Raw genomic sequence first — 11623 nt, 5'->3', positions numbered from 1 at the left:
GAAATTAAAACATCTTAATATTATTGTGAAAATAGTTCATCTTTAGGGCATCTTGAGAGGTCTCGAGCTTCTTCAAGGGTTCCCATTTTGAGAACCCCTGCTCTATATAGTCCTATCTAGTTCTATACTGTGCACCTGTTAATTTTCTTCTTTTGTGGTCACTACCCTGCATTCCTACTGCCAAATTACCCCTTCACTTCGAGGTATCAAGGACCCTGCAGCATAAAGAGATTTTCTAGGGAAAGCATTCCCTGGGACCTTTTGGATCCTTGGATGTCAAGCCATAAGCCCTCTACTTCCCATAAATGGTAATACAATCGATCCATAGCTGAGGGACAGGTATACGGGCAGCCATATTTTGACTCTGGTAAAGATGTCTTCTTCAAGCCACTAATCTGTGTTCAGGCAGTCAGTCTAAAGACATTAATGATACATATACTGGGAATATGTTGTTATTCAACCATTTCAGTCATGTCTGTTTCTTTGTGAGTCCATTTAGGGTTTTCTTGGCAAAGATATTAGAGTGATTTGCCACTTCCTTTTCTGGCTCATTTTACAGATGAGGAAACTGAGGTAAACAGGGTTATATGACTTGCCCAGAATCACTCAACTAGTAAATGTCTGAGGCCAGATTTCAACTCAGATCTTTCTGACTCCAGGTTTGGTACTCTAGCCACTGTGTCACATAGCTGCTCAAGGGAATATAAAGAAAGACAAAATATGGTCCCTGCCCTAAAGAGGCTCACGTTCTAATAGGGAAGATAGAATGCAAATAAACATATACATGCATGAAATCTGCAGTGTCAATGGAAGGTAACCGCATAGGGAAGGTGGCAGGCAGTGGGGTCTACTGTTTGGGGGGAAAGGAGTGCAGGGATAGACTAGGAAAGGTCTCTTCCAAAATGTGGGACTTACTCTGAGTCTTGAAAGAGACTAGGGAATCCTGGAGACTGAGGGGAGGTGGGAAAGTATTCTGGACATGGGCAACAGTTAGTTAAAAGGCAGAGAGTGGAAGAAATGGAATACTGAGGGCAAAGAATAGCAAGTGGGACAATCTAGATGATAGAGTTTACCTAAGGGAGAATGCTAGAGAAGACTGGAAAGTGATCAATATTATTTGACCCTCACCCTACTCTCAGGGCGCTACTTTCTCAAAGTCTCTCCACAATCTAACTCTGCTTTCAGAAAAGGATTTAAGTGGTTAACCAAAACCTGAGATGTCATGACTATCACTGGGCTAATGCTCCCAGGGCACCTGCATTCTGTGCATGACCTCTCCTAGTGAGGGAAAGATTTTATCTCCTGAGAATTGTCTCTGGCAGCAGTAAGAAGTGGGCAGAAGCCCTTCCTTGCTTCAAGTGATAGAGTGACAGAAAGTCCAGTGCTGAGGGACATAGAGAATAGTGTATGTGTGTGTGTGTGTGTGTGTATTCAAGTGATATTATTGATTGACTATGATAAACCTCACAGTGAACAGTTACCCATGATTTATCAGTGAAGTGGACACCTATAGTGGGTATCTATTTGCATGGAGTTAGTAATAAATTCAGTGAATCAAGGTATTCTATAAAGCATTCTATACATTTAGCAAATTGATTAAATGTCCTTTTCCAATCAGATGCTTAGTGAAGTAAGTTCATTGAAATGGGAATTAAGAGTCCTGGGTTCTAGTATTGGTTCTGCCATATACAATGGGGAATTTCCTTTATTTCTCTCAGACTCATTTTATTTATCTATGGTTTCTACTGGAAGGTCTAATGGGATGAGTGCAACTGCTGGAGTTGAAAGACCTAGATTCCAAACTTACCTCTGAAGTTTACTACCTCTATGACTTTGTGTAAGTCACTTATCCTTCTGAGGTCTCAGTTGCTTTATCTATGAAATGAGAAGGCTTGACTAGAAGACCTCTGAAATTTCTCCCAATTTAAAATCTATGCCCCTTTAACCCTATGAACATACACCTTTTCATTTCCTCTACTTCTGTAAGGAGCTCCATGTTGCTTCCAGGCAGATTTGTGAATAGGTAGATAAGAACTCTCTTGGGACTACATTTTCCAAAATGCTTTGGGCCAAAGGGCATGATAACTGAGAAAGCAACCAGAAGATGATTTTTCCTTGGGCTGTACATGAGGAATATCTCTAGTCAAGAGAGGTTTTTAAAGAAGGGCGATAAAAGAATAAAAAAAAATAGATGAAACTTGGGAGAAAGAACAGTAGCCAACGATGAGTGGTGCCACATGGGTCTTGCCTCATCTAAGGCTGAGGGGATGATATAGCTATAAAGCATGGGAGCCTGCACCCTTGCTGATACATTCTATGATTGTAGCCCTTTGTAGAATGTACCCACCCAGTGGCAGGAGACAATGCTATCACAACCAGGGAAGTGCAAATGCCATTTGTGTTCATTTAGTGAGTGTGTTCAACATTCTGTCAATTCCCTATCCCACAGAACTATATAATAAGGTATTTCTGGGGAGCTATGAACTCATAGTCCTAGTGATCTGGTCATCACTAATTGAAGAGATTCTGCTGAGAATACATTTTATGCTATTTGTTACAGTATTTTCACAATATCATGATTCTTTATCATTTGAGTACATTGTTCTTTTTCTTCAGGATGTAAAGCCAAGGGATTTTATAACACTTAGATTGGGAGAGGGGAACTGAAAGGAACAGGAGGACTTGCGACCACTAAATGCAGTAAAATAAGACCCGACGAGGTTTTGCAGGTGGGCAAATAGCTAGGGAATAGCTAAATTCTTTAGAGCTCTCTAATTCTGAATGTAAGCCTTTAATTTCTCTATCTCTTGATTCTCCTCTAAAAGGGTTCTTCTGCTGTCTTTGTGACAGAAGATCTGACAGTGAAGATTTTCCTGGTCTCTCACCATGGGACTGTTCAATGTCTCACAGCCCACTGTATTCCTCCTGACAGGGATTCCTGGCCTAGAGAGCACTCAGAAATGGCTGGCTGGGCCCCTCTGTATGATGTACACAGTGGCTCTTGGGGGCAATACAATGATCCTGATGGCAGTATGGGGGGAGTCCAGCCTCCATGCACCCATGTACTATTTCCTGTCCATGCTTTCCTTCAGTGATGTGGCCATGTCCCTGGCTACACTTCCCACTGTATTCAGAACCTTCTGCCTCAATTCCCGGGCCATTCTTTTTGATGCTTGCCTTGCACAAATGTTCCTCATTCACTCATTCTCCATGATGGAGTCTGGCATTCTGTTGGCCATGAGTTTTGATCGCTATGTAGCCATCTGCAACCCACTGCGCTATGCCTCTGTCCTCACCAACCAGGTGATTGCTGGGATGGGCCTGGCTGTGACAGCCCGAAGCTTCACAACCCTCTTCCCCTTCCCTTTCCTCATCAAGAGACTCCCCATTTGCAGATCCAATGTGCTCTCCCATTCCTATTGCCTGCACCCAGACATGATGAAATTAGCCTGTGCTGATATTACTGTCAACAGCATTTATGGGATGTTTGTGCTTCTATCTACCTATGGACTAGACCTTCTCTCCATTATCTTCTCCTACATTCTGATCCTTCGCTCTGTGTTGGCCATTGCCTCCCGTGAGGAGAGGCTCAAGGCTCTTAACACATGTGTGTCACACATCTGTGCTGTGCTCATCTTCTACATACCCATGATTGGTGTCTCCACTGTGCATCGCTTTGGCAAACATGCTCCTCGGTATGTGCATGTTCTCATGTCAAATATGTACCTCTTTGTGCCCCCTGTTCTCAACCCTATTATCTACAGTGCCAAAACAAAGGAGATCAGACGAAGTATTGTCCGCATGTTTCACCGACTATGTATGTGACTCGCTTGGATCTGGGTGCTGTGGTACCACTCTGGAAGTCATTATTATCACTGTCATCATTATAATCCATAAACATTGTTTAGTGCTTATTTTGTGTAGGAAAGTAGGAAAGAAACAGCTATAGAGCATAGGCTGCTTTGGATGAGCTTATGGTCTTATAGGGGAGACAGAATATACACCTAAAGTAATGCTTAACCATAGAATGGAGAATAGGAAAGATACAAAAAATTAGGTGCCTCGGATCTTCAGAGAAGGAAGACAGAAATGGCAGGGGAAGACTTTCTGGAGAAGGAGAGAAGCTGTCCAGTATCCCTATCACCATCACAGTCATTACCATCACCATCGCCATCCATACCATAATCACCATCATCACATTAATACCACAATATTTCTGGTGATGTGTATGGCAAGTGTTCAATTTTAGAAGTGGCCTCAGGAGAATTGTCAGATAACATGTACTTAGAATAAGTACAAATTTATCAGCTCCCGTTACACATCAAGAAGTCTTCTAGGACTCTTCGATTTGAATGAAGAATGACAGAACTATTTTTCCCCACTGTGGCAAGTGATTTAGTTTTCCTATCTTGCTATGCATACAAAACGTATGTGACTAAATATGTAATTGTGGGAATAGGAGTATATCCCATTCTTCAATTAGCTTCTAAAGCATATTTCCATCTATCCCTCAATATTGTATTTAGTTAACTTCATACTTGACGTAGTTATTTCCCTTTTTCCATTGTCTTTTTCCATTTTTCTATAGTTTGTACTTTTTCATTTGTAGTAAGTAATCCAACCAAATTATTTGTGTATATGCTCATCTGGCTGTCTGGAAGAAAGAGAAGAAGGCCTAGGGATCAGTGCATATGCTAAAGGGAGGCTTAATATGAAGTCAGCATAGGATGTGGAGTTTAAGATTGTGAGCTCTTTAGAAACTTACCAATCACTACTGTAATGAGTGGGCTAACCCACAATCTGGACTAATCAATGCTTCCAAGTTGGGTATTTATTCCTCCAGTAAAGTTATAGTAGTGCTGAGTAAAAAGGGGGAGCCACCACATTCCAAACTTTTGTGTTAAAATGTAGGCACCCCCTGCCCCCACTTGCATGGGCCTGCTACATACATTAGAGCTGAGCATCATGACATTCAAAATGGGTCTCAAATATCTCTGTATCCTTCCTCTACTACATCCATTAAATGAATCAACCTTGGTGAATTTTGAGTTGAATAGTTCCTTTCTCCTTGACATCTTTTATCCCACATCTGTACAATCACTATCACTTGTCAAGATGATCACCACATTCATTACTACCACCAACAGCACAAGCATCACAGAGAGCTGACAAATATCTGCAGGAAAATGCTAGACCATTTAAAAAATGAATCAGCCAGACCCTATTCTTCATATTCTCCTAAAGCTCATTAGCAAAGACATAGATATAGTTTTATATGCCGAGGACATAGAAAGTAAACCTGTGTAAGTGGAAATGCTACTGGAATAGTAATAGCAAAGTCCTATTTTTCCCCCAGAGCAGTGAGGCCCCATCCTTTCCCTATATCCTGATTAGACAAGCCTTTCCCCTATATTCTTAGCCTTATATGCTGAGCAGACAACTACTTCCTCATATGCTGAGCAGACAATTACTTCCCCCATATGCTGAATAGGCAACCTCACCACTCTGTAACCCACCCTATCACTTGCAACCTTGTGGTCTAGAGACCCTCAGGCTACCCCATCACCGGTGACCTTGTGGTCAACAGACTTTCTCAAGACTATGAAAGAACAATAAGACTCCTCAATGCCCAATAGTAACTTATGTGATGTCAAAGTCCCTATTTACATCTTATGAATATGGTAATGAAGGGCCTCTCAAGAGTGAAGGTATGGCTATTTCAAGATTCCCACCCAGAAGACCCAGTATAGCGTAGGAGCAAGTCTTTTTTTTGCTTATCCTGAACTGCTTGGTTCCATTTGCTTTTACTATAATAAAGCCCTGCTTGGAAGGACTCTGGCCTTGTTATTCTTACCAACTCCAAACCAGCCCTCCCACTGCATTTCTTGGTGCCAAAACCCAGGAGGAGAGGTTAGCTCCTCAGTGCCACTCCCCTCCTCCTATACCAGACTCCTTTCTTAAGCAGGCTTCACTGATTTGACCTCGGCCCAGGTTGGCTAAGTCTTTTTGCTTTCTTTATAGAGATCCCTTTCTCCCTTGCCCCACTGTCAAACAGCCTGTGGACTCCCTGAGAAGCCTCCACTTCTTGGCGGCAGTTGGGTAGCGCCAACCCTGGAGAGAGTTGTGTACTGTGCAGTTCTACTGCAGTAACCTTTCATTAAACTAAGGGACACCTTGGTTGGAATGGTCCATGCTTTCATTTTCTCCCCATGCTCTCAGGACGCTGCGACCACTGGGGACTCTGACTGTTTCAGATGAGACAGGGACCATCTATCCTAGCATGCCCGGCTTTGGGATGCTTGTGAAAGAATTGGGAAAAATTCCCAAGAGGGAACCTGAGGAGAAAGCATCTAGTCTTTTTCTGTAACACCACCTGGCCTCAATATTCTCTAAAAGATCAAGAAAAATGACTAGAATATAGATCCCTAAATTATAATACCATCTTGCAATTAGATCTTTTTGTAAACAGGAAAATTTGTGATGGGGGTTTCTATCAAGCCTCTAATTCCCCCTGTCACTGTCATTAATTATGCACTCTTTTTGTATTTGTCTGTGTCTTTATATATTAAAATGTCTAGGTGTTGTATTGTGAGCAAGATATTGTTCTGTTACCTAGTAAGATTTAAAATGCAGCCAGCAAGAGACTTCTAAGGGCTGCAGCTAGAAAAACAAACAAACAAACCTGTAAAACTCTTTTCCTTTTGGTTCCTAGCCTGGCCAGCCTGGAATTACAGTGAAAATTTCGATACAGCTAAAAACATCTTAGCAGATTTTGGAAGTTTTGAGATTAATCATTAAGAAGTCTGGAAATTGATGGTTTTGGGATTGAAGAAGAAAACTCCTGAGACTTTTGGGATAATTCCATGAGCTCACCCACTGCCAAAACACTTCCACATAATCCTGATTACTCAGCATTCCCCACTCCCTCCCCAGGGTTAGGAGTGTATCTCAGTGTGGGGATTGTAAACAGCCCCATGGATCCTCGTCAATCCCTCTCATCCCAGATCAGATGAAGAAAAGATAATGCTGGAGAATTGTAGGGAAAACTTAAATCCCCTTTCCCCACCTGGCAAAAGGAGGGGAGGGGCCGCAATCACAGACTGGCGGTGGACCTGACAGCCCTGTGCCCCTGGGCACCGTGCAGCCCATCCCGCTAGGCAAAGGCTGAAAATATGACCCAGGTTCTATACAGTCTGCCCATCCTACCCCAGCAGCTGCAAACCACCCCAGACTCATTAAATTCTGTAGCTGTGGGGAGGAGAGAGGTGGACAGATCAGGCCTATAATGAACATTCCCTAAGCTCTGCTACCAAGAGTTGTCACTACTGGGAAGGTCCTAGCATGAGCCACCCCAGCCCCTAGGCAGTGCCCACTGCTGCACCCCACCCCCCAGCACCCAGCTGCTACCTGAGACAATCTGGGTGCCCCTGGAAGTGCCTAGTGAGAAGCCAGCCAGCCTCTGTTCTTGGTAAGCCTCACAGTTCTTTGCTCCCATTGCAAAATATATGGAAAGCTATTTTATCTCTGTTTGCCTCATTTCCTGATATGTAAAGGGAAAAGTAGTGATAGTTGTTGTTATGGGATCAAAGTGATATAATGAGTGTAAAGTGCTTAATACAATGACTGGCATATGTTAGACACAGCATTATTATTATCTCTCTAGTTTAATGTAATTGTTACATACTTGATAACTTGGAAGTGGGTTTTAAATATCAAAAGTAGTAAGAGCAATAATTTCTACATGTGATAATCTGAAAATGCAACATGTCATCTGAAATTTATTATTTGTGCTTTTATTGTATTTCTAAATTGTACTGTATTTCCAAAACTCTCTTAGACTGTAAAATTTGAGAGACCATTGTGAGGTAGAAATGGTGTTAAAGCCATTTTAATCTGGATTTTGTTGTGTATGAATTGAGCCTTTTAAAAGGATGTGATGAAAATAGATGATTTGAAAACTGTTAAATATTTAATGAGGTATATTTGGTTATAAACAAGTAATAATAATAATACTGATATTTACTATGATAGCAGATTTTTCATTAGAAATCTTGACTATTGTAAAAATATATATGGTGGTTTAGAGTTGTAGTTTCAACATATTAATGATGAGATGAATGATTCTCTGTGCAAAGTGATTTCGAAGTGCATTTGCCTAAATTGATAATGGCTTGTTTCAAGTTTAAATACATAATGTTCAGCATATTGTTACATTTCTAACTTGTGTAATTTGGTAAACAGTTGCATCAACTATATTGTTGTAAAACAATTTCTCTTATAATGTAGATGATAGATTTAAGAATTGTACCAAAAAAATAAGGGAGAATGAATGGGTTAGGATAAGCTTTCAAGTTAAGAGGAAGTTTCACTTAAAATTCTTATCAACTCTGTGCAAAAGTTTTCTGTGCTGTAGAATTCCTACTGAGCAAATGAGAATCCTTGCAAAAAAAAAAATTCTCTTGTCTGCACGAGTTAGTGTCTGAACTTATCATATGTATAAGATTTTAGTTCCTGAAGTGTCTTATTCTTCCAGAGTGAATATTATTAGGGAAGAATAAACAAGCTTGTGAAACAAGGACATAAGTCCATCAACCTGTGAAGTTAAAGTAAGGAACCTCTTGTTTAAGGAATGAGATTCCAGGACATACAATTATGTTAGTGGAGAGTAGTAACCTATGAGCTTTTTTGTATTATCTTAATGAGAAATTTAATATTATTTAATCTGGAATTAGCACATGTGCAGAAATTTATGCAAACTGCTTAAGACTCACTTTAAGATGCTCCCATAGCTTAAAGAGATGAGAGCAGTAGTATTTTTCTGTGATCAATCTCTTACTTTTACCAACATGAGATTAAATATTTATTATCTAGGAGTGTGATCCTTGAGAGCCAAATTCACCTGAAGCTCTGATTATTGGAACTTGCTACACAAGGCATGATAGGACTGCAATTTATTATTGTTTTGAGCTTTGATTACAGGGATAGTTGTCTGAATTTTCACGAAGCCAATAGTAGAATGGCATGCGCTGCAGGCTGAGAACTGCTAAAGGTGGATGTCTGTGCCTGGGAAGAGTTTTGAGGATGACCTTGGACACAGCCTAGGTAGAATCTTCCTGACTCCCAATTCCTGACTCCCTGACTTCCCAACTGTGCTACTTCCTTTCTGAAAAGGAAAATTCCCCACCTGCTGCTTTTAACATCTAGTGACTATGAGAATGGCTGTCACATATGACTCATACCTGGAATCAAACAAACCTAAAGAAGTCTTTTTTTTCCTTCTGTCATGATATATGACACCCTCTTTTTCCTTGTATAGCAAATTTCTATAATCAAGAAGTTGTATAAGTACAATACTAAATCTATTAAATAATAGATGGATACTGGAACATCCCTGAGTTACTACAATAGGATGCAACAATAAATAGCTTACAATTTTAACTTACATTCATGGTCAAATAATAATAATATAGGGATAGCATCCTCCTAAGGAGAAAATGATTAGACCAAGTAATAAGACAAAGATGTAATGTGATAGATGTCTAATTATATAGGATAATGGTAGAAGTAAGTGAAATTATTTCTCCTTTATTAAAGTATCCGTCTGATAATTTTAAAAGGAAGAAGAGTTCATTTTATGGTTGAAACCTCATATTTTAAAAGATCCTTATACCACATACAGGATTTAGGTATGGGCAGAAACAGCAGATGATATATAAACTGAAATTCTCTGAAGTTTCAAGAATGGAGAACCAAATTTAAGTGATTTACTAATCTATATTAAGTCAGAATTATCTGGGAACTTCTAAATTTGAACCAGAGAAGCAGAGCTCCCTTTTAGAGCTGTCCAAAGAATAAAACCTATTGTCAAAGAAAGGATATTTAGACACCAGATAACTATATGAGACATCTGGGATACAAAAGGTACTGCTTAAATAGACATTGGGAATAGATTACAGGAATACAAGGAACTTAAGGGTTAGTTAACATTGGTAATAATGATTATATTGATTTGTATGATTCATGTTTAAGTTTTCTTGGTTACCTTAGTGACATGTAAATTTCCCTTCTCAAAACTAGTCTATTATGAGCCTTCTGAAGTAGTTTAATCTGTACCTGACTTAACGTTATTATTCAATTTTGTGAATTATGAGAAAAAATTGTATTGTATTATTGGAACCTAATTCCGCATGGCTGGGAAACTGAACCATCTCTCTGTGCCTTTAACCAAGGACCTATGTTATACTGTTTTCTCTCAATTGTCAACTCATGTCTTCTAAGAATCCCTATCAGGTCTTTCTGACTACTCCTACAGCTGCCCACTGGTGGATGTGGACTCCTGAATCATCTGATGATGTAGGCTCCAAGTGGAGCCTCACTCCCTGAGGAAGAGTGAAGTTTTCCCATGCCTAGATGGTCTGCAGGGGCACCTTTTGGTGCACCATTGACCAAAAGTAGACCCTTCCCCAAACCATTTTTGAAACCTCAAGACCCGAGAAAGGCCTAAAACTTGGATTGGCCAATCAGGAGGAACATTTTGGCCCTCTTCCTTGGTCCGCCCCTCCTCTCTCATTGCCAGACACCTCTTTCAAATCAGAGTCCTCAGAACAGCTAGGTGGCATAGCGGATAGAGCACTGGCCCTGGAGTCAGGAGGACCTGAGTTCAAATCCGGCCTCAGACACATAACACTTACTATCTTTGTGACCTTGGGCAAGTCACTTAACCCCATTGCCTAGCAAAAACAAAAACAAAACAAAACAAAAAAAAAACAAATCAGAGTCCTCACAGCCACCACTTATTCTACTTCACTTGATGTCTCCACTGCCTCCTTTGGTGCTGCTTGTGTGCAGTAACCCTGCTTTGACGCTCCTTACCTTTGCCCCTTATCAGCTTGAAGCAGCCAATGATGGGCTTCCCCTTAATTTCCACAACACAGGAAGCTGGGAAAATGGAGTAGGAACAGCAAAGTCCTATTTTTCCCCCCAGAGCAGTGAGGCCCCATCCTTTCCCTATATCCTGATTAGGCAACCCTTTCCCCTATATTCTTAGCCCTATGTGCTTAGCGAACAGATACTTTTCCCATATGCTGAATAGGCAACCTCACCACTCCATAGCCCACCCTATCACTTGCAACCTTGTGGTCTAGAGACCCTCAGCCTAACCTATCACCAATGACCTTGCGGTCAACGGACTTTCTCAAGACTATGAAAGCACAATAAGACTCCTCAATGCCCAATAGTAACTTATGTGATGTCAAAGTCTCTATTTACATCTTATGATTATGGTAATGAAGGGCCTCTCAAGAGTGAAGGTATGGCTATTTCAAGATAGCCACCCGGAAGACCCAGTACAGTGCAGGAGCAAATCTTTTTTTGCTCACATAGCACAAAGATTATGCTATAGCAAATTTCCATAAGCTACTACCCTTTCAGCTCTGATATAAGCAAGTCCCCATTCCCCTTCCACCCAACCAAAGAGTATCCTGAACTGCTTGGTTCCATTTGCTTTTACTATAATAAAGCCCTGCTTGGAAGGACTCTGGCCTTGGTAGTCTTACTGACTCCAAACCAGCTCTCACACTCCACTACTACCAAAGAAGAACAAAAATACATTGAAAAACAAAAA

General features: G+C 40.7%; 1 protein-coding gene across 2 annotated transcripts; it reads left to right on the top strand.

Annotated features, from left to right (window-relative positions):
- Positions 1 to 273: 273 nt before the first annotated feature.
- On the top strand, positions 274 to 3825 carry LOC114042320 (olfactory receptor 51I2-like). Of its 2 annotated transcripts, XM_027861003.1 has the most exons (2): positions 274 to 305; positions 2916 to 3825. In XM_027861003.1, the coding sequence occupies exons 1-2, from the start codon at positions 274 to 276 to the stop codon at positions 3823 to 3825; spliced, it is 942 nt and encodes a 313-aa protein (XP_027716804.1). The 2 variants fall into 2 exon arrangements, with proteins under 2 accessions (XP_027716804.1, XP_027716805.1); XM_027861004.1 differs by lacking the exon at positions 274 to 305 and having other exon boundaries at positions 2887 to 3825.
- The last annotated feature ends 7798 nt before the right edge of the window (positions 3826 to 11623 follow it).

The sequence above is a fragment of the Vombatus ursinus genome, unplaced genomic scaffold (genome assembly GCF_900497805.2).
Source record: "Vombatus ursinus unplaced genomic scaffold, bare-nosed wombat genome assembly UNPS02014355.1, whole genome shotgun sequence".
NCBI lineage: Eukaryota > Metazoa > Chordata > Mammalia > Diprotodontia > Vombatidae > Vombatus > Vombatus ursinus.
Note: the sequence above shows the minus strand (reverse complement) of the source record. Positions and strands in the feature narration are given on the sequence as shown.